The 26,335-nt window shown below is 35.9% G+C and overlaps 1 protein-coding gene across 2 annotated transcripts in view; it reads left to right on the top strand.

The window, feature by feature from the left end:
• Positions 1-26,335, top strand: part of rcan2 (regulator of calcineurin 2) — a 167,415-nt gene that overhangs the window by 111,504 nt on the left and 29,576 nt on the right. For both annotated transcript variants that reach the window (XM_039748940.1, XM_039748941.1), the window contains 2 exons: positions 21,525-21,698; positions 24,694-24,865. In XM_039748940.1, the coding sequence (XP_039604874.1) occupies positions 21,525-21,698; positions 24,694-24,865 (346 nt within the window). The remainder of the gene's footprint in view (positions 1-21,524; positions 21,699-24,693; positions 24,866-26,335) is intronic.

Here is a 26,335-nt window from a genome sequence, read left to right as displayed (position 1 = left end):
AATTGTTTTATAAATGCTTTTCTTAGAATTATATTTTTGCAGACTAACTGAAATGTCTTTATGACTGCATCTTTCAGATGTGCACACACAAATGTCATAATAATATATATAAATCAATTTTTTATATATTTAAGCTTAAATTTAAGAGTCATGCAGAAGACTTAGTTGTGAAAAGAAACATTAATCACTTTCTATAAAACAAACTAATAAAATATATAATGGAGAAAGTAGGTAGGTAAAATAGATGAACAGAATGATACATTAACATGTTAAAAGTATAAAACAGTCAATGTTCAATTTGTAGTGCCTTTCATAATTACCACTATTATAAAATAATTTTGTAAAGAAAATTAATTTATAGTTCCAAAATCTAAGTAATATAAGTGACTGTTCTTTATTTTAATTGTTTAATAAGTATTGTATTCTAATTGAAAGTAAAAAACATATTAGTCAATGTTTGATTCGTACTGCCTTTCATAATAAACACTTTTATAAAATAATTTTATAAAGAAAATCAATTTATAGTTCCAAAGTCTGGAAAATTGAAGTAATATGGGTGACGATTCTTTATTTTAATTGTTAATAAGTATTGTATTCAGATTAAAAGTGGGTACAAATTTAGTTTTTAGATTTCTTAAAAAATAGTTTTTCTTCGTTGTTGTATTGTGACACATACAAGATTTTCAGTTTAGTGTATGTAATATTTCTGTTTAAAGGTGGTAACGTCATCCTAGTGGACACTTAAACTTTAACTATATGTGCTATGTTTTATTGCACATACAGTATTACTAGTATTTAATCTACTAAAGAGTGCTAAAATTACATGAAATTTTGAAATATTAAAGATACACATTGTTTAAGTCATCAGAAACTGTTAATTGCATTATTTTGAAAATCTCTGTGGCAACTGAAGCTTTTCCTGTTTGCTAAAATATTTATGTGTATCAAGAAAATATGTATGTATAGTAATAAGATTAATGTTTCTTGCTGTAACTGCAGTGTCTCACAAAATATGAATAAAAAAATTTGCTACAGATACTTTAATAACTGATATAATCCTGAAAGAAGAAGCAGGTATTAAAGATGTAGGTATTAGTTTATACTGTATATACTCTAATTCAAAAAATGTGGTTTATCAAAAAAGATTACTATTTTACTTTTGTTTAACTCATTAGCCACAGCCATGTTTAATTTGTTTCATATTAAAGAGTTTAGGTAGGTGTTATCTTTATTTAGATTATATTTACACATTTGTTTTTACCGGTCATGGTTGTTTCATTAGAATGATCTTTGTGTTGGTGTTTATATGCATTTTTGTAACAAGTCCTGGCATTGACAAAGGTAAATGTGGCACAAGGACTGAAGCAGTGCATTCTGTAAGCATACGTCTGCCTCCCTGTGGCCAATGCCCAAGGAATTTTGTGCCAATGCAGAGATTCTGTCTAGCTTACTGTGTTTGACAGGCATTGTTTTGTGGAGTAATTCAGTTTGTTCTGAATAATACTGACACCTGGTGGTAAAAGCATTTAGTAATACAGTATAGCCAAATTTAGGTAATTTATAGATACCCCAACTTCTACTAATCAGAATGACCCTAATTTTATTTTTCTGATTGTAAAAAGTGTTATTCAGGTATATTGAAATGGCTAGCTGTCTGCTACTGCCAACACTATGGAAAATGCACTAGAGTTTTAGTGTCTTGCACTAAACTACCCTCCTCTACTGGTCATCTTAGAAAGAACACTAGGCACATTTACAAGAAACAGCAGTGAACAAATTAGGAGTAAAACATCACAAAACTGTATTATATTACAGAAATGTATTATATGCCATCCTCCTTTCAGAAAAACATATGAATTTTTATTTGATACTAGAACTGAATGAAGATCTGTTTTGTTGATTTGTAAGATAAGTTTCTGTAATACTAAAATATTCCTGAATGCACAAATGATCAATCAACATTCATTTAATTAGAACAATTCTGTCATGCTTTGCATATATATTTGTGCTATACCCAGTATTTTAAATTGTTTTTATTTTTAAGGTTTGTCAAGCAGTTTGTAAGTGAATAGTTAAATAAAAAGTTTCTAATAATATTTTTTTTAAATAAAGTACTACACTAGGCATATGAATGCTTGTATCTGGTTTAGATCATAACAGCATTATGAATAGTTCTTAAAATAGTTTGCTACATGGACTGCAGCCAAAGTAAAGGACTTGACAATGTTTGCTGGCTATCTGTTTTGGCTGGAGTTCTTTCTTCCTCTCAGAGTAAAATTACTGAGCAATATGGAACATGCTAATGTGTTGCTAATGCTTTATTAAAATTATTATTTAATGCTCATTTTTTAATTATTGTTTAAAAGATTCGCTGTATAAGTTTATACTGTATGTACCGATTAATACTATTTTTCATTATCAGATTGTTATTTTTGTGCTAATTTAGAGATTGCTTGTATATATATTTCACATTTGACCTGTATTTGCACTGTATATGTTCAGTATGTAGTGCTTTTTTGCTAGTAAATTTGAAAGTATGTTATATAAAGTACATTTAGTGGTTAGTGCTGCTGCCTTGTGAATCAGTGTCTTGTATCTGAATCCAATTCCCATTCGTCTTCCATATCGAATTCTGTGAATTAAAAACAGTAATCCCTTTAATTAGACCGTTTATTCTGTTATGCACAATTTGGCACAAAGTAAATAAACATGTAGATCACTATCTAAATCTGTATTCATACACCCCCATTTTTAATAACCCCATTCCCTCTCCAATGGAACTAACACCATCTAATACCTGGGCTGAAAGTATGATTTCTATCCTTAGTGATATTTTTGATGCTTTAGTCACCGAGTTCCACTTTTTCTGTATCACACTTCTCTTTTTCTTCTATCTCCAACTCCGGTCTTTTATCAAGCCTAGTGGTATTTCCCTGTTATCTCCACTCTCCTCCCACCTTCTTTTAACTTATGAAATCTGTCTCTGCTACTTATACCTTTTTACACAAAACTGCCTCCATGCTCTTGCCCATTTAGATAATTTGGAAGTTTGTCCTATCACTGTTTACTCCTCTTGATTAGAACATGATTTGTAAGAATATCACTTTTGCTTCTAAAAATTCCAAAAATTCTGTATACACAATTCATATTTACGCACCTCCTGCATATAAATGTTTTGCTGTGGGACCTTCTAGTGATCCTGTTTGTATTCTTTGTTCTTCTAAACTCTCAGATACTTTTTTACAAATGTATTGGAAATCTTTTGAAGTTTCAAACTTTTAGCAAGTTGTGCCACAGTTTCTTTCTTCTGTCTTCTCTTGCACTATCCCGTTTGCTTCTCATGTTTACCTTCTTTTGGATCTTTCTGCTCTATTTTCTCTTTCCAGCAATTCATATTCTTGAACTGAATGGAGTTGTCTGAGGTGTCTTAGAAAGGAAAGGCAGAGTTTGTGAAATAGAAAGGCAAGAAAGGGAATCAAGTTAGTATTAAACAAAAAAAAAGGCCATTAGGACAATGGGTACAATGAAAAGCAAAAGCCATGGATTACTTTCTGTAGATTCTTGAAAAAAATTTGAATTTTATTTAGTGATCGCTAAATGGACAGAGAAATAAATTGAAAGAAGTAAAACATGCACTTCTGGGTATTGAGAGTGTATTGCTGTTATTTTTGCTTCATTTTTTCTTTACAGTCAATGCTCATACTTAGTGTTTTTTAATCTTTGTCCTTGTACTCAGGCTATTCCTGGGGGTTTACCTGATTCCTGTTTTTTCTATCAGTTTTCTTTTTATGATTTTAAATTGAGATAACTTATTATTTTTTGTTATTGTGGGACATAAAAAAATCACAGTAATCAGACTGGAATATTTTATTATACTCGTAAAACAAATAATGTTCCTTCTTCTATTTAACTAATCAATCCATTCAGAAGCCACAATAATATAATTAACAGAAGGAAATAAGGCGGGCGGCACGGTGGCGCAGTGGTAGCGCTGCTGCCTCTCAGTTAGGAGACCCGGGTTCGCTTCCCGGGTCCTCCCTGCGTGGAGTTTGCATGTTCTCCCGTGTCTGCGTGGGTTTCCTCCGGGCGCTCCGGTTTCCTCCCACAATCCAAAGACATGCAGGTTAGGTGGATTGGCGATTCTAAATTGGCCCTAGTGTGTTTGTGTGTGTCCTGCAGTGGGTTGGCGCCCTGCCCAGGATTGGTTCCTGCCTTGTGCCCTGTGTTGGCTGGGATTGGCTCCAGCAGACCCCCGTGACCCTGTATTCGGATTCAGCGGGTTAGAAAATGGATGGATGGATGGATGGAAATAAGGCTGAAGCTCAACTTGAACTAAATGTTCCTTCAGTATAATGCACACACAACCATATCAATAAACATTCCCACATATAGGTGACCGATTTTTACCACATGTATATAAAGAGTTTGTAATGTTTTTGAACATTTCTCTGTTTTTTTGTGTTTTTTTTTTTTTTTTCTTTGCGGACATAGTTTTACTCTAATTTTACTCTGGGTTACCTCAACCTCCCAAAATTTGTGCATGTTTATGTAACTGGAAGTAGTAGATTTGAGTGATTGTGCCTGAAATTTAATGTCCCATCTATGATTGGTTACCTGTTTCTCTATAATGAAATACACAGTTTCAAAAATTGGATAGTTGGATGGATGAATAAACATTATTGTGAATTACTAGGAGCAGTGCAAGAGTGTAAAACTAGTATCCACCCAATTGTCAAACATTGTTTCTTTGTTCTTTTCACCTAAAACTGACCAACTAATTACCCATATATGAAATATGGCTATCATTTGTTCTACTTCTTAATGTGGGATAATCATTGAACTTTACAATACATATTATCAAAATTGGTTATAACAGGCATGCAGTGACTCAGGTGCCACCGTGAGTGGCAGCCTTTCCAGCAGCTCCGTGTACAACTTTATCTTTCTACCTTTTTCTCTATTTCACCGATCACTCCTACCACTTTCTTTTATGTGGACTCATTACCTGGACACTTTTTACTACTTTTTACTACTTGGACATGGATTTTTACATGCCGAGACTCTTCAGGTAGTCAACTTTGTGAATTTCACCTTGGAATTAATAAAGTATCTATCTATCTATCTATCTGAAACATTTTTTAACAGAGGACTCACATAAAGTGGTGCAGTACAATTTAATTACAATACTTTCAGGGCTCCAACAGGTTATGAATAATATATTCTTAACGTTACTGCCCGTTTAGAGTTTGCTTATTCTCATTTTGTCTGCATGCTTTTAACACTACTGCCTGACAGCTCTGAGAAACAAAGGTTCAAATAGAGGTCACAGTTTACGTGGAGTTCTTCACATGACCACATATGGGTTTTTTTAGAGGTAGTGGAGTTTTCCTCTCACATCCAAAAGATGTACATTTTAGATTAAAATGCAACTTTAAATCAACCCCGTCTAAGTGAGTATTAGTGTGTGTATTTGAGTACCATGTAATGTACTGTTGTCTCATCTAGGGTTGGTTACCACTTTTCACCTAATTCTGCTGGAATAGCTCATGAACTTAAAACTTGATAATTGGATGGATGGATAGATAGATAGATACCTTTTTAATCCCAAGGGGAAATTCACATACTCCAGCAGTAGCATATTAAAGAGTGATAAAAATGCAGGTAAAACAGACAGTAACTTTGTATAATGTTAATGTTTACCCCACCCCCCACCCCGAGTGGAACTGAAGAGTCGCATAGTGTGGGGGAGGAACAATCTTCTCAGTTTGTCAGTGGAGCAGGACGGTGACAGCAGTCTGTCACTGGAGCTGCTCCTCTGCCTGGAGATGATACTGTTTAGTGGATGCAGTGGATTCTCCATGATTGACAGGAGCCTGCTCAGTGCCTGTCGCTTTGCTACGGATGTCAAACTGTCCAGCTCCATGCCTACAATAGAGCCTGCCTTCCTCACCAGTTTGTCCAGGTGTGAGAGGCATTCGTCTTCTTTATGCTGCCTCCCAGCACACCACTGCGTAGAAGACGGCGCTCGCCACAACCGTCTGATAGAACGTCTGCAGCATCTTATTGCAGATGTTAAAGGATGCCAGCCTTCTAAGTAAGTATGAAGTATTTTAAATAAAACATTGAAAAGAAGTTTCTTCAACATCAGGGTTACAAGTAGTTATGTTCTTTTTCATGAAGGTATTTAAAATTCACCTTTGAGTTTGATTGCATCCTTGTTTGAGAATGTCTATACTATTTCAAATTGGGGAAAAAAAATTAATCCTCACTTAGAAGATCACCTCAAAACATTTTTTTTAGTATGGCAAAATATAATTAATAAAAATTTTATTTTTCCTTCTCTGTTGTTCTCAAGCATTTGCTTTTGCTGTTGGATGAGCTCTCTGTCTCTCAGGGAAGGGGATTTGAATTAACGTTTAAGTTTAACCCAATTGTATGGAATGTTATTTTCTTCAAATAAAACCTATAAAACAAATAAAAGAACATGTCTCAATGCATATTTACATTGATTCAAATTTTTAGCACAGAAAAGCTTGGGTGATGCCTGTGGTTTTCACCTTTTTAAGTTAATTCCAAGTATGCAGAATGATGCGTACTTTATACAAAAATTTCTTCATTTATCTCAGTTTCTGTTATTTTCGTATATTAGTGCCAATGAACAAAGATATGTTAAACTTTAAATACCTTTTTTTATTTCAACAGTATCTGACGGAGGATTGCGCACAAGAGTTTGCTTACACTTTAGCTATTGTATATTGAGATTAGTCATGTGAAAGTGCTTTCTACAATTTACCAAAAAAGTAAGTTATTATAACAATGCAATGATAAAATCATGTAATGCATCTTAAGCTTACTGGCTATCAGGTCAGGTTGGGAAGCATGCACTGGTACAGCGCATCAACGCACCTAGCACATGACGAAACAGCTTGGGATCCTGGTTGGCAACCCCCCAAAAAAAGGGTCAGTTTCAGAGAGTGGGACTGGACCACATGTCTATCTGCCACAGCCAGGTGTTACATGAGTATCCCCTTCACCTGGTCCAGCCACTTGGGTCCTCAACAATGGGGATCCTGTGAGCCGGATCACTCTTGGGGAATCGTGCCACTAGGCCATAGTGATGTAACTGACACTCCCTCACAATGCAGTTAATGTGGCTCATTCGACACATAGCCAAACTAGCGGTACCCAAAGATACCAAAGGAGTCCAGTCTTCGTCTCAGATCAGTGGATAGCGTCCATATCTCTCAACCATATAACAAAACAGGACTCTAAAGACTTTTCTTTTGCAAAGATATCAGGAGCATCACACACCCCTTTCCAGCAATTTCATGACCACCCATGCTCTTCTAGTCTGTCTACTGACTTCATAGAAAGAGTCACCAGAAAGGTAAGTAATCCTCTCGACAAGGTCGACACTCTCTCCACAGGCAGACACACTTCTAATGGCTGTATTCAAGGCCTGGATCTTGGCTTTTATCCAGGACACTTGCAAGCCCGAACACTCAGTCTTCTCACACAGTCTCTCAATAGCCCCAATCAGATTCTGTATTGACTCTGCAAAGAACATACAGTAGCATCGTCGGCAGAGTCAAGATCAGTGAATCTTTCTTCACCAACAGATGCCCTACAGCCGCTGGACCCCACGACCCTATCCAACACCCAGTCCATACAAGCACTGAACAGAGTAAGAACAAGAACATACCCCTGATGAACCCCAGAAACAACTGGGAAAAACACAGAGGTTTTACCTCCACTCTGCACAGCACGCACAGTACCAATATACAGGTTGGCCAAGATATCTAGCAACTTTGGGGGGATCCTACGAAATCTCAGGATGTCCCACAGGGCAGCTCAATCAAGTGAGATAAAGCTTTACGAAAATCGACAAAGGCTTGAAAGAAACTCTGCCAATATTTGCATTTGTGCCCAATGAGAACCCTCAGTGCCATGATGGTAGACTTCTTAGGCTTAAAATCAGACTGCTTTAGTCGCACAGTGGCCTGCGAGGTGACACTCCTGTGGTCATGGGTGATTTCACTGTGACCACTGGCACTGACATGTCTGGCTATGAGGATTGTCTTGCAAAAGACTTTGCAAAAGATCAGGGACTGCAGATCACTGGATTCTGGATCCAGCACCCTGAGCAACATCATTGGACTTACTAATCCAGTACTGGCGGTGCAGTGAAGGAGATGGATCTCATCCTTGTGAGCAGACACTGGAGGCTCTTACAAAACTTCAGAGTCTACAGAAGTGCCCAGTTTGTGAATTCTGACCACATACTTGTTGTTTTCTACTTAAGGCTAGTAGGCTACCACCTACTAGGAGAATTAGGCTGGACATGGCCAGACTCCAAGATCAGGCTGTTTCCAACAATGTTGCAAGCAGTTTGTATGAGGAACTTTGACTTGGGTGCGACTGCTGATCCTAATGTGATGTGGGAGACCTTCTGTGACAAGACCCTGAAGGATGTTGAGGGTTGTGTTGGTGTTACCAGTGTTCCCAGAAGGAGGTTTTTCATCTCATAGGACATCCAGGATATCATTGAGAGAGTGCATGGCTTGATGGCAACTCTTTGTTTATACTGGAAACTGAGAAGAACAGCTGCAAGGGCACTGAGGGTAGATAAGAAGACATTTGTTAGATGAATCTGTGAACAAGTGACACGCTATCCATGGTCTAGTGACCCATGTCCTGCTTACAGAGGATTCGAAGCATTACACACATCCAACTCTATTCCTCGGGGAGTCGCAGTCAGGACAAGTGATGGAATGATCCTTACTGGCCTATAATTAGTTAAATTGTCTCATATACCTTTTTTATATAATGGGACAATATTTCCTAGCTTCTAGTACTTTGTTAATTTTCCCAGTATACAGCAATGTTCAAAAATATGTGTTGGGGATGTACAGTATAAATTATAAATGTTACTGCTCCTGGTGGTTTGTTAGTTTTCAGCATATTTAATCTAAGCAGAACATCTCTTACAGTTTCAATATTGTTAAGTACTGTATGTTTTTGATAGTCCCTGTTACTGCTGGAAAATTGTTGACTTCTATACACTTGTGTACTGTACTTTTACTTTTATTAAGCATCTCTAACAGGCCTTTAAATTGTCGTGTTTGTATTGTGAATGATGCCCTATGCTAGTCTGTCATCCAAACTTTCAGTGATGTTTTACACTTCTACCTGTTTTACATAAATAACATGTTATTTATTTGGATTTATTTACTTACTTCCTACAGAGTGCAGAGCTATAGCGCATCTTTATTTGGATTTATGTACTTACTTCCTACAGAGTGCAGAGCTGTAGCGTGTCTTTATGTGAAAACGGAAGTGTCAGCTGGCGGTTAGGGTAGGATCGTGAACACGACTAAGAGAATGAAACTGAATAATAAAAAAAAAACAAAAACAATGCTAACCTTTAAGAGTATCGTACATTTACACCGGCTGTTACAGACTGAAGTCAAATGTATGTTTTTATTCTAAAATACAAAGAATAAGAGCAGTTCACTTCTCAAAATAGACTCATCCAGAATCGAACCCGTAAAGCTTCGATAACCAGTCAACAGCTGATACCGTTGCGCCACCGAAGCAGTCGTAATAAATGCATGTCAATGTCGCACCCTAACGCGTGTTGTTTTTCTGCAGTTATATTTTTGAATAAAAGTGCACTTGTTCTGTTATATTTGTACCTTTTGTGAAAGTGTTTAATGTGATATTCGGACTTCAGGTTTCACACATTATAAACTTCATGTCTACATTTTGTCAATTATTACTAAAACATGAAAAACATTTCTTTTTTAACGATGTGTGTACATACAGTAGATCGCTGTAGATACGGAACACACATGAAATGACATAGTATTTATAAAAGGTGTGATTTTGCTTGACTTCTCACTCTATACAACTCCAAGCAACTGACGCGCAGGTAAACAGACTTGAGCTGAGAAAACTGTGTGCCGGTGGGGGATGTGATAGCAGACTGCTTGCTGCTTATCAACACATTTAAAGGACAAAAGACGCTGACGATGAGATGAGAAGCGATTTAAGGTGAGACGGATCTACGAGTTTTTTTGTAGGCTCTGGTAATTCTAGTGTTAAATAATGTATATGTTTGAGAGAGTGGAAAAAGTTGCTTGTCATGTAGAGGTGCAAAAGATAAAAGCTTTTCTTGTCTTAAAGTGCTTCCTACATTGGGTCCATATTCTAAGAGAATGTTAACAGGGAATATAAAGTAGTGCTGCAAAATTTTATTTCTATTGCAGGCCAGGTGTATATTCATCAATTTGTGTCGATGTCCAGGTTTTTATAGCTTGTATATTTGCCACCTAGTAATAAAATTGAAGGGTTGTGCCATGACCCCTTTTGTTTTAGGATGTTGTTGAGTCGCAGTTTGGATGCGTGGATGTTTGTGATATAGCGGGTCCACGGTTTGAAATGAAAGGCCAGTTTTTAAATAATCCATTTAGCTGTGTCAGTCTCCATGGGCGTGATTGTTTAGCCACAGGGAGTTGATGAAGTAATTGGGCGAGTTGCACATGCGGGTGCGATCGTAATGAACTGCTTAATCGGCTTCCTGCAGTGCATGATTGAGGTGCTGTGCCCACAGAGCTGTATAAGAACGGGCCAGCACAGAGAAAAAAGAAAGAGGAGAAATGAAATCGTGAGAGCGGCAGCAAGGTGTAAGAGAGAGGTCAGCATGGTCAGGGGTCCCATTTGGAGCAAAGGATTGGTGCTCGAGGGATGGATCGCGCCCAATGACTATATGGAGGAGTGGGCTTGAACGAGGATGAGTCATTCCTAGGGATCTAAGGGACGACTACATGTGCAAGAAGGAAGACGAGAGGACAACCAACTCCAAGCAGTCGGGCAGATGCTAGAGGAGGCAGCCAAGACAGGGGTCAGTAGTGTGAGGACCACAGCGGCTGAAGTCTCTCCAGCTGAGCAATCCTTGGATGAGCAGGAGAGACTGGAAGGAGCTGTGCTTGGCTGGTGACTAATGGGAATGAGCCCAGTCCGATATTATGTGGTACAGAATTTACTGGAAAAACCACGCTTTTATTCAAATTGATTTGAAGTCCAGATGTCTTTTGAAATCTGCTAATGGTTTTATGACAGCTGCCAAAGAATTTTGTTGGTCAGATATATACAATATCTTATCATCTGCATATAGTGATATTTTCTGTTCAAGTCCTTCTCTGACAATCCCCTTTATCTCTGATACATTTCAGAAGTATAGAACCAATAGTTCAATGGCAATTGCAAAGAGCACCACGTTCTAGTTTGAAGTTGTCTGAAATAATGTTAATCCGAACTGAGGCTTCTGGACTAGTATAGAGTAGTTTTATCCATACACATATGTTTGGGCTGAACCCAAATTTGTGCTACTGTATGTAGTGAGTGAATAGGTAGTCCCATTCAACCATGTCAAATGCTTTTTTTTTTTTGCATCTAAAGATGATAAGATTTCTGGGGTTTTAGATATAATGGGTGAATATATAATATTAAACAAATATCTAAGGTTTGATGTTAAGTGCCTGTCTTTAATAAGTCCAGTTTGGTCTTGTGATATTATAGAAGAAAGCAACTTCTCAATCCTTCTGGCTAGAACTTTGGAGAATATATTAACATTGTTATTGAGAAGATTGGTCTCTATGATGCACATTGTAGTAGGTCCTTGTTTTTCTTAGGAAAGATGGTAGTTAATACTTGGTGAAAATAATTTTTTTGTCTATAGTTTCTATAAATGTTGTTAATAGTGGAGCTAACTTATTTGAAAATTTTATATAAAATTCCACTGGTAACCATCAGGGCCGGATGATTTTCCACTTTAAAATTAGTTTATAGAATCTTTGAATTCTGAAAGTGTCAGGTTTATCCAGTTCCTCAGCACTAAGAGTATCTAGCTGTGGTATCTGTAATGAATAAAAGAACTCATTAAATTATGTCTTATCTTCTTTAAACTGAGTAGAATATGAGGACTTCTAGCACTCTCGAAATGTGTAAGTTGTATTTTTATGGTCAATTTTATCTCTGTCTATGCTGTAAATTGCAGTTATTGCATTATGGACTTCCTACTTGTGGATTTTTTGGGCTAAGATCTTATTGGCCTTCTCTCAGTGTTCATAATGATGCAGTGATTTACAGATAAGCTGTTCCGTTTCTTTAGTAGTCAAAAGGTTAAATTGTAATTGCAAAACTTGTCTTTTCCTATAATTGCCTCATCTATTCTGGTAATTTCACTGATTAACTCTGATGCCTTCCTGGTATCCAATTTATGTTTGTGAGAAAGATATGAAATAATCTGTCCTCTTAAAAATGCCTTCAGAGTTTCCCAGAGCATACCCGCTGAGACCCCTGATGTTGCATTTGTTCAAGAAAACAATTAATTTGCTTGAATATGATTTCTGTGCAGTTCTTATCAGTTAATGACAGAAGACGGCAGCTACGAGATGAGTGTCTAGGACGCAGCAATTTAAGCTCCAAAATCAGGGGGGCATGGTCAGAGACAACAATAATGTCATACAAGATTTGATAATGGGCAAAAAATTATTGTCTATTAGGAAATAGTCAGTTCTTGAGTAACAATGATGTACGGGTGTGCTCTTAGGTTAGGATTTAAAAATGGGTCTGATAAGTTGTGATCCGTTACAAACTGTGTAATTATCCTTTCAGTTTTAGATGTTATCGCAGTTGTATCTGAGGATCTACCCAAGTCTGGATTTAAAGCACAATTAAAGTCTCCGGCCATTATAATTTTGTGAGTGTTCATATCAGAGATAGTTGCAAATGCATTTTGGAAGAAAGCTCTGTCATTCACATTAGGAGCATAGATATTGATTCAAATCATTTTAGTATTAGATAAATTGCCCGTCACCATGACATATTTCTCCTCAGAATCAGATATTGCAAATGACACTACAAATGGAATAGTTCTGTGTTTTAAGATTATCACACCCTTGTTTTTCTTTGTCAAGCCAGAGTGAAAAATTTGGCCACACCACTTTGCTTTGTTACGGATGTGAACTAGAATGCTTTTTGTTTTGTTTTCATATTTTCTCAGAACAAGAAAATAATGGTTTCTTTGTAGTCAGTTTTGATTTTTGAAAAAGAAAAAGCCACAGTGTATATGAGTTTTTATGTTCTCATTTTAGTGTTAACTTTCCTCCAGGCACTCCAGTGCACTTCCACATTACTTTAATTGGTGGATTGGCATGTCATGCAGGGTTGATTACTGCCTTGTTCACAGTGTGTGCCTCTGTACTGGAATAACTGAATGGATCAAACTGAAAGTTAAGTTTCATCTTATGGTTCATACACTTTTAATTAAGAAATGTATAGCAATGTGTATTTCCTTAGACATAATACACTGTACATGTTTTTTTAAAATGCACTACACTCTACCAACTGCACTACACTACTTGCATTGAGTATGGTGTGTTTCATAAACAGTAAAGTTCACTTCCAGTTAACAGCCTTTGCTGTTCAAATACACTTTTCAAACTGAAGTGTATGTATAGATTGTTTGCAATATAAATATTTCAAAAATGTCATTTGCCTTGTAAAATGAAGTGGCATCAACAAATACAAGAACCGATGCTACATCCTTTCCTAATGTGTTTATTTTAGACAGATTCATTTTATTCTGTTTTACACTCTCAGGTCTCAAGGCCACTAAAATGTTTATGAAATAAGCACAGTCAGGCATTTTTTCAGAACAAATGTGGGCTTAAGCTGACTCAAGATATTGTAGAGTTACTATATTATTAATTAGATTCTTATCTGTGACTTCTTATCTGTATGGTTTTATGGTTAACCCTACTTTTATGAAAACTATGATAATGTTTCAGTCTAAAAGTGTTTTAATATATAAACAAAGTAATGTAAAGTTAACAAGTGTCTCGCCATCTTATACACTCTCAGGATTTTCAGTGTCTAGTTTTGACAATTTAACAGACAGATCCATTAGTAGTGCAGACTTGCTTATACAAAATGAAGCAAAAGCTATAGTCTTAACAGTTGGTCCCACTTTGCTATATACAGTATATAAATATAGTGGGTGATGCACACAGAAATGGTGTACTATACGGTATCAATATATATATGTCTATGAAATGTAAACAAACCTAAGCAAACCACACAGAAGCCTTATTGATTGTAACATTTATTGTACACTTCTATGAAAAAGATGGCTGCTGTATTTTAATTAGATTTTTTATTTTAAAAATGTTTTAATTTTTAAACAACCATTCTATCATTGGTTAAATACTTTGCATGCTAAAGACTGTGACCTATGAACTCAAAAAAGTTTCCATGTAGTTTTATTTTCTCTGGATTTCAAGCACAGTCAGTGAATGATACTTTGTAATGTCCCATCTTAAACATGTAAAAGTATTTGCATTTTAAAATACTTTAAAAATGTCCTTACATGATCTACTAAAGTACAGTACTGAGAGTAAATGTAGTTAGTTATTTTTCACCATTAATTATATCTTAGATTTAGACATTCCTCTTCAGAATTGTCTTTATACTGTACATTACTCAGATTCTTGGCTTCTTGTCCAGTTCAGGTCACAGTGAAAATTCTGATGGAAATTTCCAAGGCTGTACATTACAACTGGAGCAGTCGCTCATCTTTGGTCCACAAAATCAGCAGGGGTTAATCTGCCCCTGAAATGCATATGTCAATGCTGGTCCATGGGTTCTCCCCTACCCCTCACCTCCTTTAACTCATGGTAACTCCAGCCTGATTCTGCTCTGCTGCCTTTCTCTCTAACCTCTTGATTTCTTGCTCCCATTTTCTGATTCTGACCAACCCAAACCTTTTAAAACCTTGTGAGTGCAGGTGCATTAAATGATGTCCATCAAAAACATGGTTGTGCACAAAATTAGCAATTAGCCAATTTCCTTCTAAGTTCTCCGTGGCAGCACAGCTTTATTCCGGCACATCTACACTTACGAGGTCTGAGCTGCACTGATCTTTTAAAACTCCTGCACCTGCTCAGATCTACCACACACGCTTCACCATAGACTTCAGCTGACATTACTGCCTCATACCAGAGTAAGGCAAGTTTGATTTACACCTTGGGATCCTTCTGCCTGGTGATTCTTTTGTTCTTCCTTAGAACACATAGGTTTTCTCACACATTCTAAAGTTAATATATGTTTATTTGGATCTAAATTAGCCCAGAATTAGTGGGTGTGAGTGTATGTCTGTCTTTGCATATTTTTTGCCTATCTCATATTGCTGTAGGAATCGACTCGGCTGCTCCTACATTCTTAACTGGATTACACATTAATTACATGGACAGTTGACAGCTCCTATTCGGTGCACATTTCTGGTAATTTACCCACATTTCCTTTATTTTTAAATTCTCAAATGCACTGCACCATCTCCAGCAAGAGCATGATCAAAGTTGAAACAACTAGGAGGATAAATATAGTTAGAAATTCCTCTTAGTACCCCAGCTTCCTGTCACATGGTAAATGCGCATTTTTGGTAAATTGGTGAGTTTAAATTGACTGGAAATGGGTTTGGGTGTGTGCATGAGTATAATATTGAGAATTAAATAGCATTTCTTTAAATCAGAAAGCTGAAATTCACATTACCTTTCCTCAGATGCAGTAGCAAAATACTTTTTTGTTTTATTACCAAAAGGGCACCACTCTTCTGAATATGGAAACAGTTTTTAAAATGAAAGAAGAAAAAGTGTAAGTGAGGAGTATATATTTTAAAACCTTTTAGCCCGTTAGAAATTTCCAGATTTGACAAATAGGAAACAGTTTTGCTTTTTTCCCATTTGGCCCATGTTTTATATTATTTGCTATAAATAGTTAGTCTTTCCCTCAATTATGGATAACATTTTTTAGTTTCTGCCTAAATTAATGTATTCAGTGGAAGTAATGTGCCATTGACATTTTTCAAACCTGTTGTTACAGCTTCAGTATGAGAAAATACAATCCTATTGTGCTGTATTGTTTCACTTGACTGTGAAGTTTATGTGATTCAGTGAACAGTTTATTAAAATTTTACATGTCTTATTCCTCATATACTGTAGAGAGAATGAAGACCTGTTTACCAAGGCAGATCTAACTTTAACATAATTTTAAAGGACAAACTACATAATCACTGTATCTATACTTATAGGTTCTTTTTTAAACTGTGACTTTTTGAAGAAGTAATTTACATTTTAACAGTCCAGTATCTATAGACATTCTTAAAAAGTATACACCTGACTTTTCCCAGTGGAATTACTTGAAAGATAAAATGTATGGTATAAAATGAATGAGCTAAGAAAAGGAATTAAACAGACATCTTGATGGACATTTGCATATCAATTGTTTAAAGATACCAACAGTGCATGGACAGTAAAGGTGTAAAATTTGAGCACATTGAATCTTTTTTCATGTGACAGATTAACCTTGAGTATTTGGATTATATTTTAATTGAACGTATAACACTGAATTATTGGCATTTTCACCCTGAACTGGATTAAGTGAGTTTGGGAATGAAAAACTATTGAATTAGTTGTTACCAAGGTGCATACAATTTTTTTGAAACAACCTGTATTAATAAATAGAACAAATTGTGTTCTATCATCGTTTTTTTAATGTCATAATTTAATTAAGTGTATATTCAAAAACAGCATTTCAAAATACCTAATAAATATATTATTAAATAAGAAATAATTTAACATAAATCTCCACAATATATCATATTGTAGTAACACACATTCAGCTTTTCTTTTCGCAAGTTTGTTTTCCAGTTAATGTTTCAGGGGACACAAGAGCCACTCTTTTTAATATTGTGTTTAAACAGCTCTTTTGATAAATGCTTGAAAACATTTCAAAGGTTTATGATAATTAACAGATCAATTGATATTTATGTTTTTCCTTCACTTTTTAACCAGTTGTCCTGCTCTTGCTGATGAAAAAGAGACACACAGCATAATGCTACCACCAACACACTTCACTGTAGGTATGGTGCTTTTTGAGGTGTGGGCAGTGTTATATTTGAACCAAACTGGTTGGTCTTGACCACTCTATCATGGTCTCATTTGACCATAAAACCTTTCCCCATTTCACAGCTGGGTCACTCATATGTTTTTTCAGGAATGCTTTTGTGATTTTTGCAAAAATGCTTCCACTTGTTTTTTTTCCCCTTTCTTTTAATAATGGCTTAGTTTACCCCACACACCCCATACAGGCCAGTGATATGCAGAGCTCTTAATATGGTTGAGTGATGCACATTTATACCAGTCTCAGCTACTGAAGTCTGCAGCTCTTGTTTTCCTCTCTGTGGCTTTTCTCAAATGTCATTTTGTTTGTGTAAAGAGTTTTGAAGAAGCACATTTACTAGGACTAGAATGGTTGAGTGCAAACTAATATTATCCCAAATGATAAAATCTTTTGGCCATTCAAACCCTGTCTTCTGTTATAAGTGTATAATTAAGGTGGAAATTTGTGTGTTAAGTATCAACTGCCATGTTCTTGGAAGAATCCCATAACTTCCCAGGACTTGTGATATGGAGAATTATTGATCTAAATAATCCTATTCACAGATGGGTATCCTGCTGCTGTAAAGGGTACAGTTCATTTTCAATGATGTTTAGACTTCTGCAGTATTCACAGTTTGATCTGTTTAGAGCAAGGGACCCAGTTTGCACCACACAAGCATACCCTTCTGATTTACATTGTCACCAACAGCCTACACACCAGGATGGACCCATATACGCTTGGATTCGAGCATTTAGCCTATGCTACAATACAGGTAACAACAGCTAATTTGTAAATGCTTGAAGCAGAGTTTCTTTACTCATTCATAGTACTTCCAAAATAGGATTTGATTACAATGTAGTGTATGACTGATAGTTTGCAAGCTTATTTTGTCAAAACCTTCTAATACGTCATTATCCTGAGCTATTCAACTTCTGTATTTTAAAGATGATTAGGATTGTTTGCTTTTATCATATGTACCATGAGAATTTTTAAACTTTATTGTACACCCATAGCGTACCCCAGTTAGATGGCTGTCTCCCAATTCTGCAAATACTACTGTTTTGATATCTATGAAGCAAACACTCAAAACTCCTGTCACTTTTAATACTGCAAATAGCAGTTACACAAGTAAGCAGGACAAATAAAAGATTAGGATAATATTCTAATAGAGGTTACTGTTAGCTACCTGTTACCAATTTTTGACATATTTTATGTTTATTTGTGATCCACTCTTGACCATTCCGTAGATAAGTCCGTATTTCTTGAATTTCATCAGAGATTGTCACAGTTTTTCTTCCTGTTTCCTGAACACTATCTCTTCCTTTGCGTGATTCTTGTTGCCTTCTTTTTTTACAAATAAATGTGAGGTGACCTCTGCACCCTTTACTCATAACACAGCTCTAGCTGCTTGGAAGACAACTTAATGAGTTTATATTATGTTGTCGACTTCTGTCTATATATATACGTTTACTGATAAAATGTATGCTTTCTGAAGAAAACTGCATTTTATAAAGAGTTAATATGATTTGTTTTTTGGCATTTTGTTGAGTTTTCTGAATTTCATTCATCCATTTTAGCTTACACATGAAATCTTCCATCCATCCATCCATTGTCCAACCTGCTATATCCTAACACAGGGTCACGGAGGTCTGCTGGAGCTAATCCCAGCCAACACAAGGCGCAAGGCAGGAAAAAACCCCGGGCAGGGTGCCAGACCACCACAGGGCACACCCACACCCACACATGAAATTTGTTTCACAAACAGTTCACTATAAGTAAATGTCTTTCCAAATTCCATACCAGTATTATTTTTCAAAATATATTAGTTTACTTATTATGAGTTTATTTCAGTAGTTAATATCAGGGAATTAAAATAATGCATATATTTTGGGATATGTGATTCAAGCTAAAAAAATCTGTTTTTGTAACGATTGTTTTTGTGTTTATTATTTTATGTTGTTTCATAGAAACGATACACTATCTTTTATAATGTTTATCACTAACAAGAGTTTTAATATTGAAGTCACATCAATTTATGTTGCAGCCTCTATATTTTACCTTCCAGGGTTCCAATCTCAGACATAATTCTTAAAATGGCAAATTTAAATTGCTGTGAGTATGTTTTTGTTCTGGAAATAATGTTTAAGTAGTGTGCATTGTTAAAGGCAGTTTCTTCAGTATTTACTTTACCTTTTGGAATGCACCCCCTGGTTCTTTTGATTGTACAGCAGTTTGCAGAACAGATATTTTTAGAAAGCTATGCTGAACAGTTTCAATTTTCTTTCTCTGCCCATATTTGTAATGGAATGTGGCCTATTTTAGACTTCAGATATGTAGGGAGAAGGTCTTACAGATGTTTTCTGAAAGTTGTTGGGAAATTAAAGTTATATGGTATTTAAGCACAGTGATAAACTTTACAAAACTAGGAAGTGAGCATTTTTATAAAATGTTACCATTTTTAGAAATCTTCACAATTTTCAACCAAAAAGGTCAAAGAACACATAACTTAATTGTTTTTTTGAAACATTAGTATCTTTAATAATTACACATTAATAGAAAATATTTTATATCAGGGTTTTCAGATTCAGTCCTGGGGGTACCGCTGTGGCTGCAGGTTTTCATTCTAAGCAGTTTCAAAAATACATTTGACAGGTGTGTTTCTATTTGATCTAATTAATTAATTAGCTAATTATGACACAAATGAACAAAACACTGAAGTAACTGCTGCTTTTTAACATTTAGTGTCATTTACTCCTGTTTCTGCACTGCTTGTCACTAATGGTCAGTATTAGTAAGGGAGGTGGCTCAACAGAAATAAAGGTGAACTAAAAAGAAAATGGTGAAAGATAGTTGTTTAAAGCTTTGTCAAAAAATATTCATCTTAGAATTACTTCTAAATGTAATATAATAGAAGAAGAAGGGCAAACTAATTAAAAAATAGATCAGTTAGAAGTAAAAGTAATTTATGGAACTGGTTGGGATAAAGGCCAAACCAGAGAACCACTGTTTTTTACTCTTTTTTTTTGGCTAGCAGTTAAACTGAACTTTAAAACATTATATCCTTTTAATTTGTCTTGAGCTATCAATATTGGTGACTATACAGTTTCCCATTTCAAGTCCAAATCAAAAACATTAAGTATAACAACAGTATGTAATATATTCACTGTTCTTTCCCATTGTGTTTGTTCAGATACCTATCTGTTCTGTTACTTTTGTAAATTTAACTGTTCCAAAGATATGCAATAGCTCAGTTTTTCAAAAATGCTTAATGGAAAGTACATAAAAATAAATTAGCAGTGCTTTGGAAAGGCAACAGATGTGCTGTTCCTAGATAGAACATATTTGACACATACAAATCCTATTGCAAAGCAACCAATTAAATTTTATTTATAAAGCACATGTAAAAACAACTCTCTGTTAACCAAAGTGCTTTACATATAAAAGATAAAAGGCAAGGAAAGGGGCAACAAAGTTACAAGCCGTATGATAATCAGCAAAGCCACGTTAAAACAAAAAAGTAAAAAAAAAACCATGCATCTTGATAGACTGTAAAGCTGATTAAAAAAATGTGTTTTAAGTCTACATTTACAAACAGTAGTAGAAGGAACAGCTCTAATATTGAGGGTTAGGCTGTTCCACAATCTACATACAGCTACTGCAAAGGCACAATCCCTTTACTGTTTAATCAAGATCAAGGCACATCTAATAATAGCTGACTTGGTAGTTAACATTGGCAGTGCAAGTGAACAGTATAAGGTGGAATCTAGCCATTAAAATCTTTAAAACTAAAAAGTATAAGTTTAAAATGAATCCTAAAATGAATTGGCAGCCAATGAAAGAGTGGTAAAACTATAGTGATGTGACTTCTTTTCTTAATGTCAGACAACAGCATTCTGTATCAATGGCAGACTTGGCAAAGACGATTGACTGATACCCATAAACAAAGAATTACAATAACCTAAATTGTTATAAATACATGGACCACTTTTTCTCTAAATCAGTAAATCACAATTTTTGCTTTACCATACAGATCAGTCTAAGCTGAGAAAAGCTATCTTTGATGACTGAGAGTACTTGTTTTTCAAGATCAAAAATCACTCCGAAATTTGTAATCTGTGATTTCACATCTATTGCCAAGTGCTGTAGGCTTTTTTTTCTTGCAGTACTGTACTTTTAGGTGGACCAAACAGGATTGCCACAGATGTACTTTCATTCAGCTAGAGGAAGTAATTTGCCAACCAGCCTTTAATCTACCTCAAACAGTTGAAAAATGTCTTCAAAGTACATGTATTGCTATGTTTCACAGAAAGGAAGTGAAATGAAAAATTGTCTATCCTAAAGGTAACATATAAATCAAAAAAGAAAGCAAGCCCTAAAATAGATCCTTGTAGGACTCCTAATGAGACAACAGCATATGAGGAGAAATGATTTCCAGTACGATTAATTATAGTTAAATTTTGATATTTCCAAGCCTAAAGAATTTTTAATAGTTACAAAATATTGTTTTATTCATTTTTCCCCAGGGTTTGTTTGAGTCACTTTTCCTTGCCTATGATAACCATGTGACATTCCAGCTCTTTAAAAGCTTCAGACGTGTGAGAATAAATTTCAGTAATCCCAAGGCAGCTGCAAGAGCTCGGATAGAACTTCATGAGACACAATTCAGGGGGAAGAAACTAAAGCTCTACTTTGCCCAGGTAAATAAGCTTTATCCATGATCCCATTTAATATTGCTTCACTTAGCATGCATAATTAAAACCATGCAATTATTACTAAATAATGGTCGTCCTGGTTGGAGCTTTGTGTGCAATGAAAAGATATGAAGAAATTATTGGCATTTTATTATATCTGGATAAGGTACCAAGTGAGATTAAACGGGTATTCTACTGTAAAATTGTTGTTTGAGAAAATAGTCATTACTGATAATGCTGCGTTTACAACAACAAAACAAACAAACTGAGGTAACACTACTAAAGTTTATAATATTTAGGAGAAATAAAATGGTACAATTCAAATTCCAACATGACTAAAGATGTGCAGGAAATTACCACTCGTTGTCAGATGCTTGTAAAACTGAGCATAAAGCATAGATGAAAGATGTGATACTATCTCATTACTGACCTACTGGCACATCCCCCAGAATTCCAGTATATATTGTAGGCAGTATGAGGTTGGTATATGCTTCTCTGATAAACCCATAGATTACTCTATCTTTGAATTAAGATTCTCATAATAGACATCTGAGCTAATGTAAAATTGTGTGAATTTTGCATGTGCAATGCTGTCTTTGCTATTATTGACTGATTTGCCTTTAATCTGTACCGGATTGCCTTTATCAAAACATTTTAGAAACATTACTCACAGTACAGAAAAATATCTTCGTTATTGAACATAAGAGTTATGGTTGCAGAACCCAGTCATGTACACACCAACATAGGTGCCAGTATGAACTCAGTAATTAAACTTATGTATATGTCTTTTGAGATGTCAGATTAAAACTGGAGTACCCATACAAAAATTCAAACAGACAATACCCAGGAGTGGGATCTGAACCCAGTAGGCTAGCTTTGTGACAGCAATGTCAATCACTGAATCATCACAACCTACCCAGTCATCCATCCATTCTCCAACCTGCTATATCCTAACTACAGGGTCACGGGGTCTGCTGGAGCCAATCCCAGCCAACACAGGGCGCAAGGCAGGAAACAAACCCTGGGCGGGGCGCCAGCCCACCACAGGGTGCGCACACACACACAACCAAGCACAATTTAGGATCGCCAATACACCTAACCTGCATGTCTTTGGACTGTGGGAGGAAACCCATGCAGACACGGAGAGAACATGCAAACTCCACGCAGGGAGGACCCGGGAAGTGAACCCGGGTCTCCTAACTGCGAGGCAGCAGCGCTACCCACTGTGCCATCGTGCCGCCCTACCCAGTCATGTTTAATCAAAACTTTTTTGACATGGCTGATTCTTTTTGATTACAAAAAATCTAATTTACAACACATTCTTTACTAAAGATGCAACTGGAGTGCCATGTTTACTCTTCGACCATTCACTACCAGAGGATACAGTCTGTTAACAATAAACTTTTAATATTTCCTAATAAATTATAAATGTGATCACTCTGTGTTTAAACATAGAATGTTAGTTTTAGTCAGATTTTACCTTTAATTTACCCTTGTATATTTTATACCTCTGCTGCAATGATCTGTTTCATTAAAACAACATATTATAAATTTCTAAAATCCAGTTAATCCAGTTTAAGGATAGCAGGGTGCTGGTGGTTATCCTGAAAGCATTGAACCAAAGACAGGAAGCAACCTATCCATATCAAATGTTTTTGGAATCTCTAAAGTAACAGGGGTGAACTCCACGCAGATATCAGGAGAATATACAAACTACACTTAGTCTGTAACTAGTCATGTGATTTGAACTCTGGTTACTCAGCATTGTAAACTGCCCCACTAACATGCCACCCTACATGTTTTCAGTTAAAGCAAGTTTAAGTTACATTCCAGTAGTGATATACATTATACTGTGACTCAAGTCAAATAACTAGACAAGATTTTATGAATATCGGAAATTTAAAAGCGAGGGCTTATAAATGGATGTAAAGTAACTTTATCGGTAGGATTGTATATTTATTGAGTGCAATTGTAGCAGTAACAGCTGATTAATAATAAAACTTTTAAGAAAGTGGTGTATGGCCAAATAGCTGAGGAGCTGAATTTTAAATCTTGAAGTTTCAAATTCATTTGTGAACCCTTTAGAATGTTCTATATTTCAGCATAAATATGACCTAAAACATCATCATATTTTCACTCAAGTCCTAAAAGTAGATAAAGAGAAACCAGTTAAACAAATGAGGCAAGAATATTATACTGTGTCAGACCCCTAGGGCATAGTATGTATCGTGATCGTGACTGAGATAACTAAAGTACTATAAATGTACATTGGCTGTTACAGACATAAACCAAATGCATGTGTTTATTGCATAATATTAACTGAAAATGGCAAATATACAAGGCTGTCGGGATCGAACCGGGGACTCTTAATTACAAATCAGCAAATCTTACTACTACGCCACAGAAGCTGTTGTCTTATCCTTGAACCTTTTGTGAAAGTGTTTATTTGATCTTTGGACTTCAGGCTTCATACATTATATAGTTTATACCAACATTTTGTCATTTAGTACTAAAATATGAAAACGTTTCTGTTTTAACAATGTATTTACACAGATTATTGTAGGAACGGAACCCACATGAAATGCACGTGTTCCAAATAACAATCTATTATTTCCACTCTAAAACTCCAGCACTTCACTCCCAGATAAGGCATGAGCTGGGAGAACTTTGTGCACATTCTACGGCGGTGGGGGGATGGAATAGCAGGCTGCTTGTTGCTTGTCTTTATCGCCACATTTACTGGACAAAAGATGCTGACAGAGAGGTGCGATGGGATTTAAGGTGGGCCGGATCTACGAGTTTTTTCGTAGGCTCTGGTAATTCTAGTATTAAGTGTAAATAATGTATAATGTGCATTTTATGGAAAGTATTCAACCACCTAGTCAATGCATTTGGATATGGTAATTATAAATGTTATTGTCTAACAGTGTGTGATGATATCCATTTGCAATTAATAATTCTATTGGAGAATCCTTTATGTTTATACTTTTGTATTCAACAGGTGTCCAATCAAGGCACAGATGGGGATAACTTACATTTGGCTCCTCCTCAACCTCCTAAACAGTTCCTAATTTCTCCACCAGCATCCCCACCTATAGGATGGAAGCAACCAGATGATGCCACACCTGTAATTAATTATGACCTCCTATATGCAGTGGCAAAATTGGGACCAGGTAAGTGATATTTTGATCTTGTATCAACTAAAAATAGTAGTTAGATACATTAAGTACTACTGTGCCAGTGGCAAAATGTGTATGACATACAGGCTTCCTTAATATATTTAAGTGCTATTTTTAAAAAATAACAGAAGTCTGAACTACAGTACACCCCCAAAATTTACGGGGTTTACGTTCCTAGAGCACCGGCGAATTGTGAAAAACCGTGACTTTTGGATTTGGTTTAAAAAATGCAATTTTCATAGTTGAAACCCTAAATATGCCCCCAAAACGCTTTAATTTAATTTCAAACTTGACTTAATACATTACCTAAAAATAAAGAATGTAAAGGTAAACCTGTATACTGTACTGCTATGTCTCCCGCAGTGCTAGAATGTAAAATACTGATGTTACCGCTATATGTACTGTAATTCATGCAGGCACGCTTTCATTGCCAGAAGCCTTAGACAGTGCAGCTCGTTTCGGTGGCATACAATACAATACAATACAGTTTATTTGTGTATAGCCCAAAATCACACAGGAAGTGCCGCAATGGGCTTTAACAGGCCCTGCCTTTTGACAGCCCCCCAGCCTTGACTCTCTGTGAAGACAAGGTAAAACTCCCAATAGAAACCTTGTAGGGAAAAATGGAAGAAACCTCGGGAAAGGCAGTTCAAAGAGAGACCCCTTTCCAGGTAGGTTGGGCGTGCAGTGGGTGTCAAAAGTAGGGGGTCAATACAATACAATATACAGAACAGAACAATTCCTTAAGACAGCATAATAATAATAATTTTAGAAGTACGGTTTAACAGTAGATGATATGACATAATTAGGTTTGGATATTTTTAGAGTCCTGGAGACCTCATCCATCTAGCTGCCTCCCCATTTGGCCATGCCACGGCTGAAACGTTGCTCCGATGAAAGGACCCCTCTTTCCCACGATTCCTGTGATCCTCCATCAGGGATGACTTTACCATAGGCAGGCAAACAACTTGGCAGGTGGGCCGTGGCACCAATTGCCACATTTGGGTACTGAGAAAAGAAACCGAATAGGTGAGGGTTAGTATTCAAATATAATTATCGTGTTACTTATGTTATAGTGCTAATGACTAACAACAGAACATCCATCCATCTTTTTACTAGTTTTGTTGGCACTGGATCTAGGGAACAAGTAGTGGGCTTCATTTTAGTAATTAAAGTTAAGACTTCCTGGTGAGTTACAGGATTAAAATTACTAAAGTGCTGAATGCAATGTGCGGCAGGGTCTGCTAAGCTAGTATTTGGTTTGTACTGTGATGCTGAGATCTGGGATTTTTAATTTTCTCATTGAAGAAGTTCATAAAGTCTGTACTGCTAATATCTGATGGTATTTTGCACTGTTGATCTGAATTGCCATTTGTTAATTTAGCCACTGTTCTAAACAGTACCGAGGATTTTTATTATTGCTATCTATTAATGTAGAATAGTATTCTGAGCGAGCTTTAAAGA

The sequence above is a fragment of the Polypterus senegalus genome, chromosome 3, assembly GCF_016835505.1.
Source record: "Polypterus senegalus isolate Bchr_013 chromosome 3, ASM1683550v1, whole genome shotgun sequence".
Classification (NCBI taxonomy): Eukaryota; Metazoa; Chordata; class Cladistia; order Polypteriformes; family Polypteridae; genus Polypterus; species Polypterus senegalus.
The sequence above is the reverse complement of the archived record's forward strand: the minus strand, read 5'-3'. Positions and strand labels throughout refer to the sequence as shown.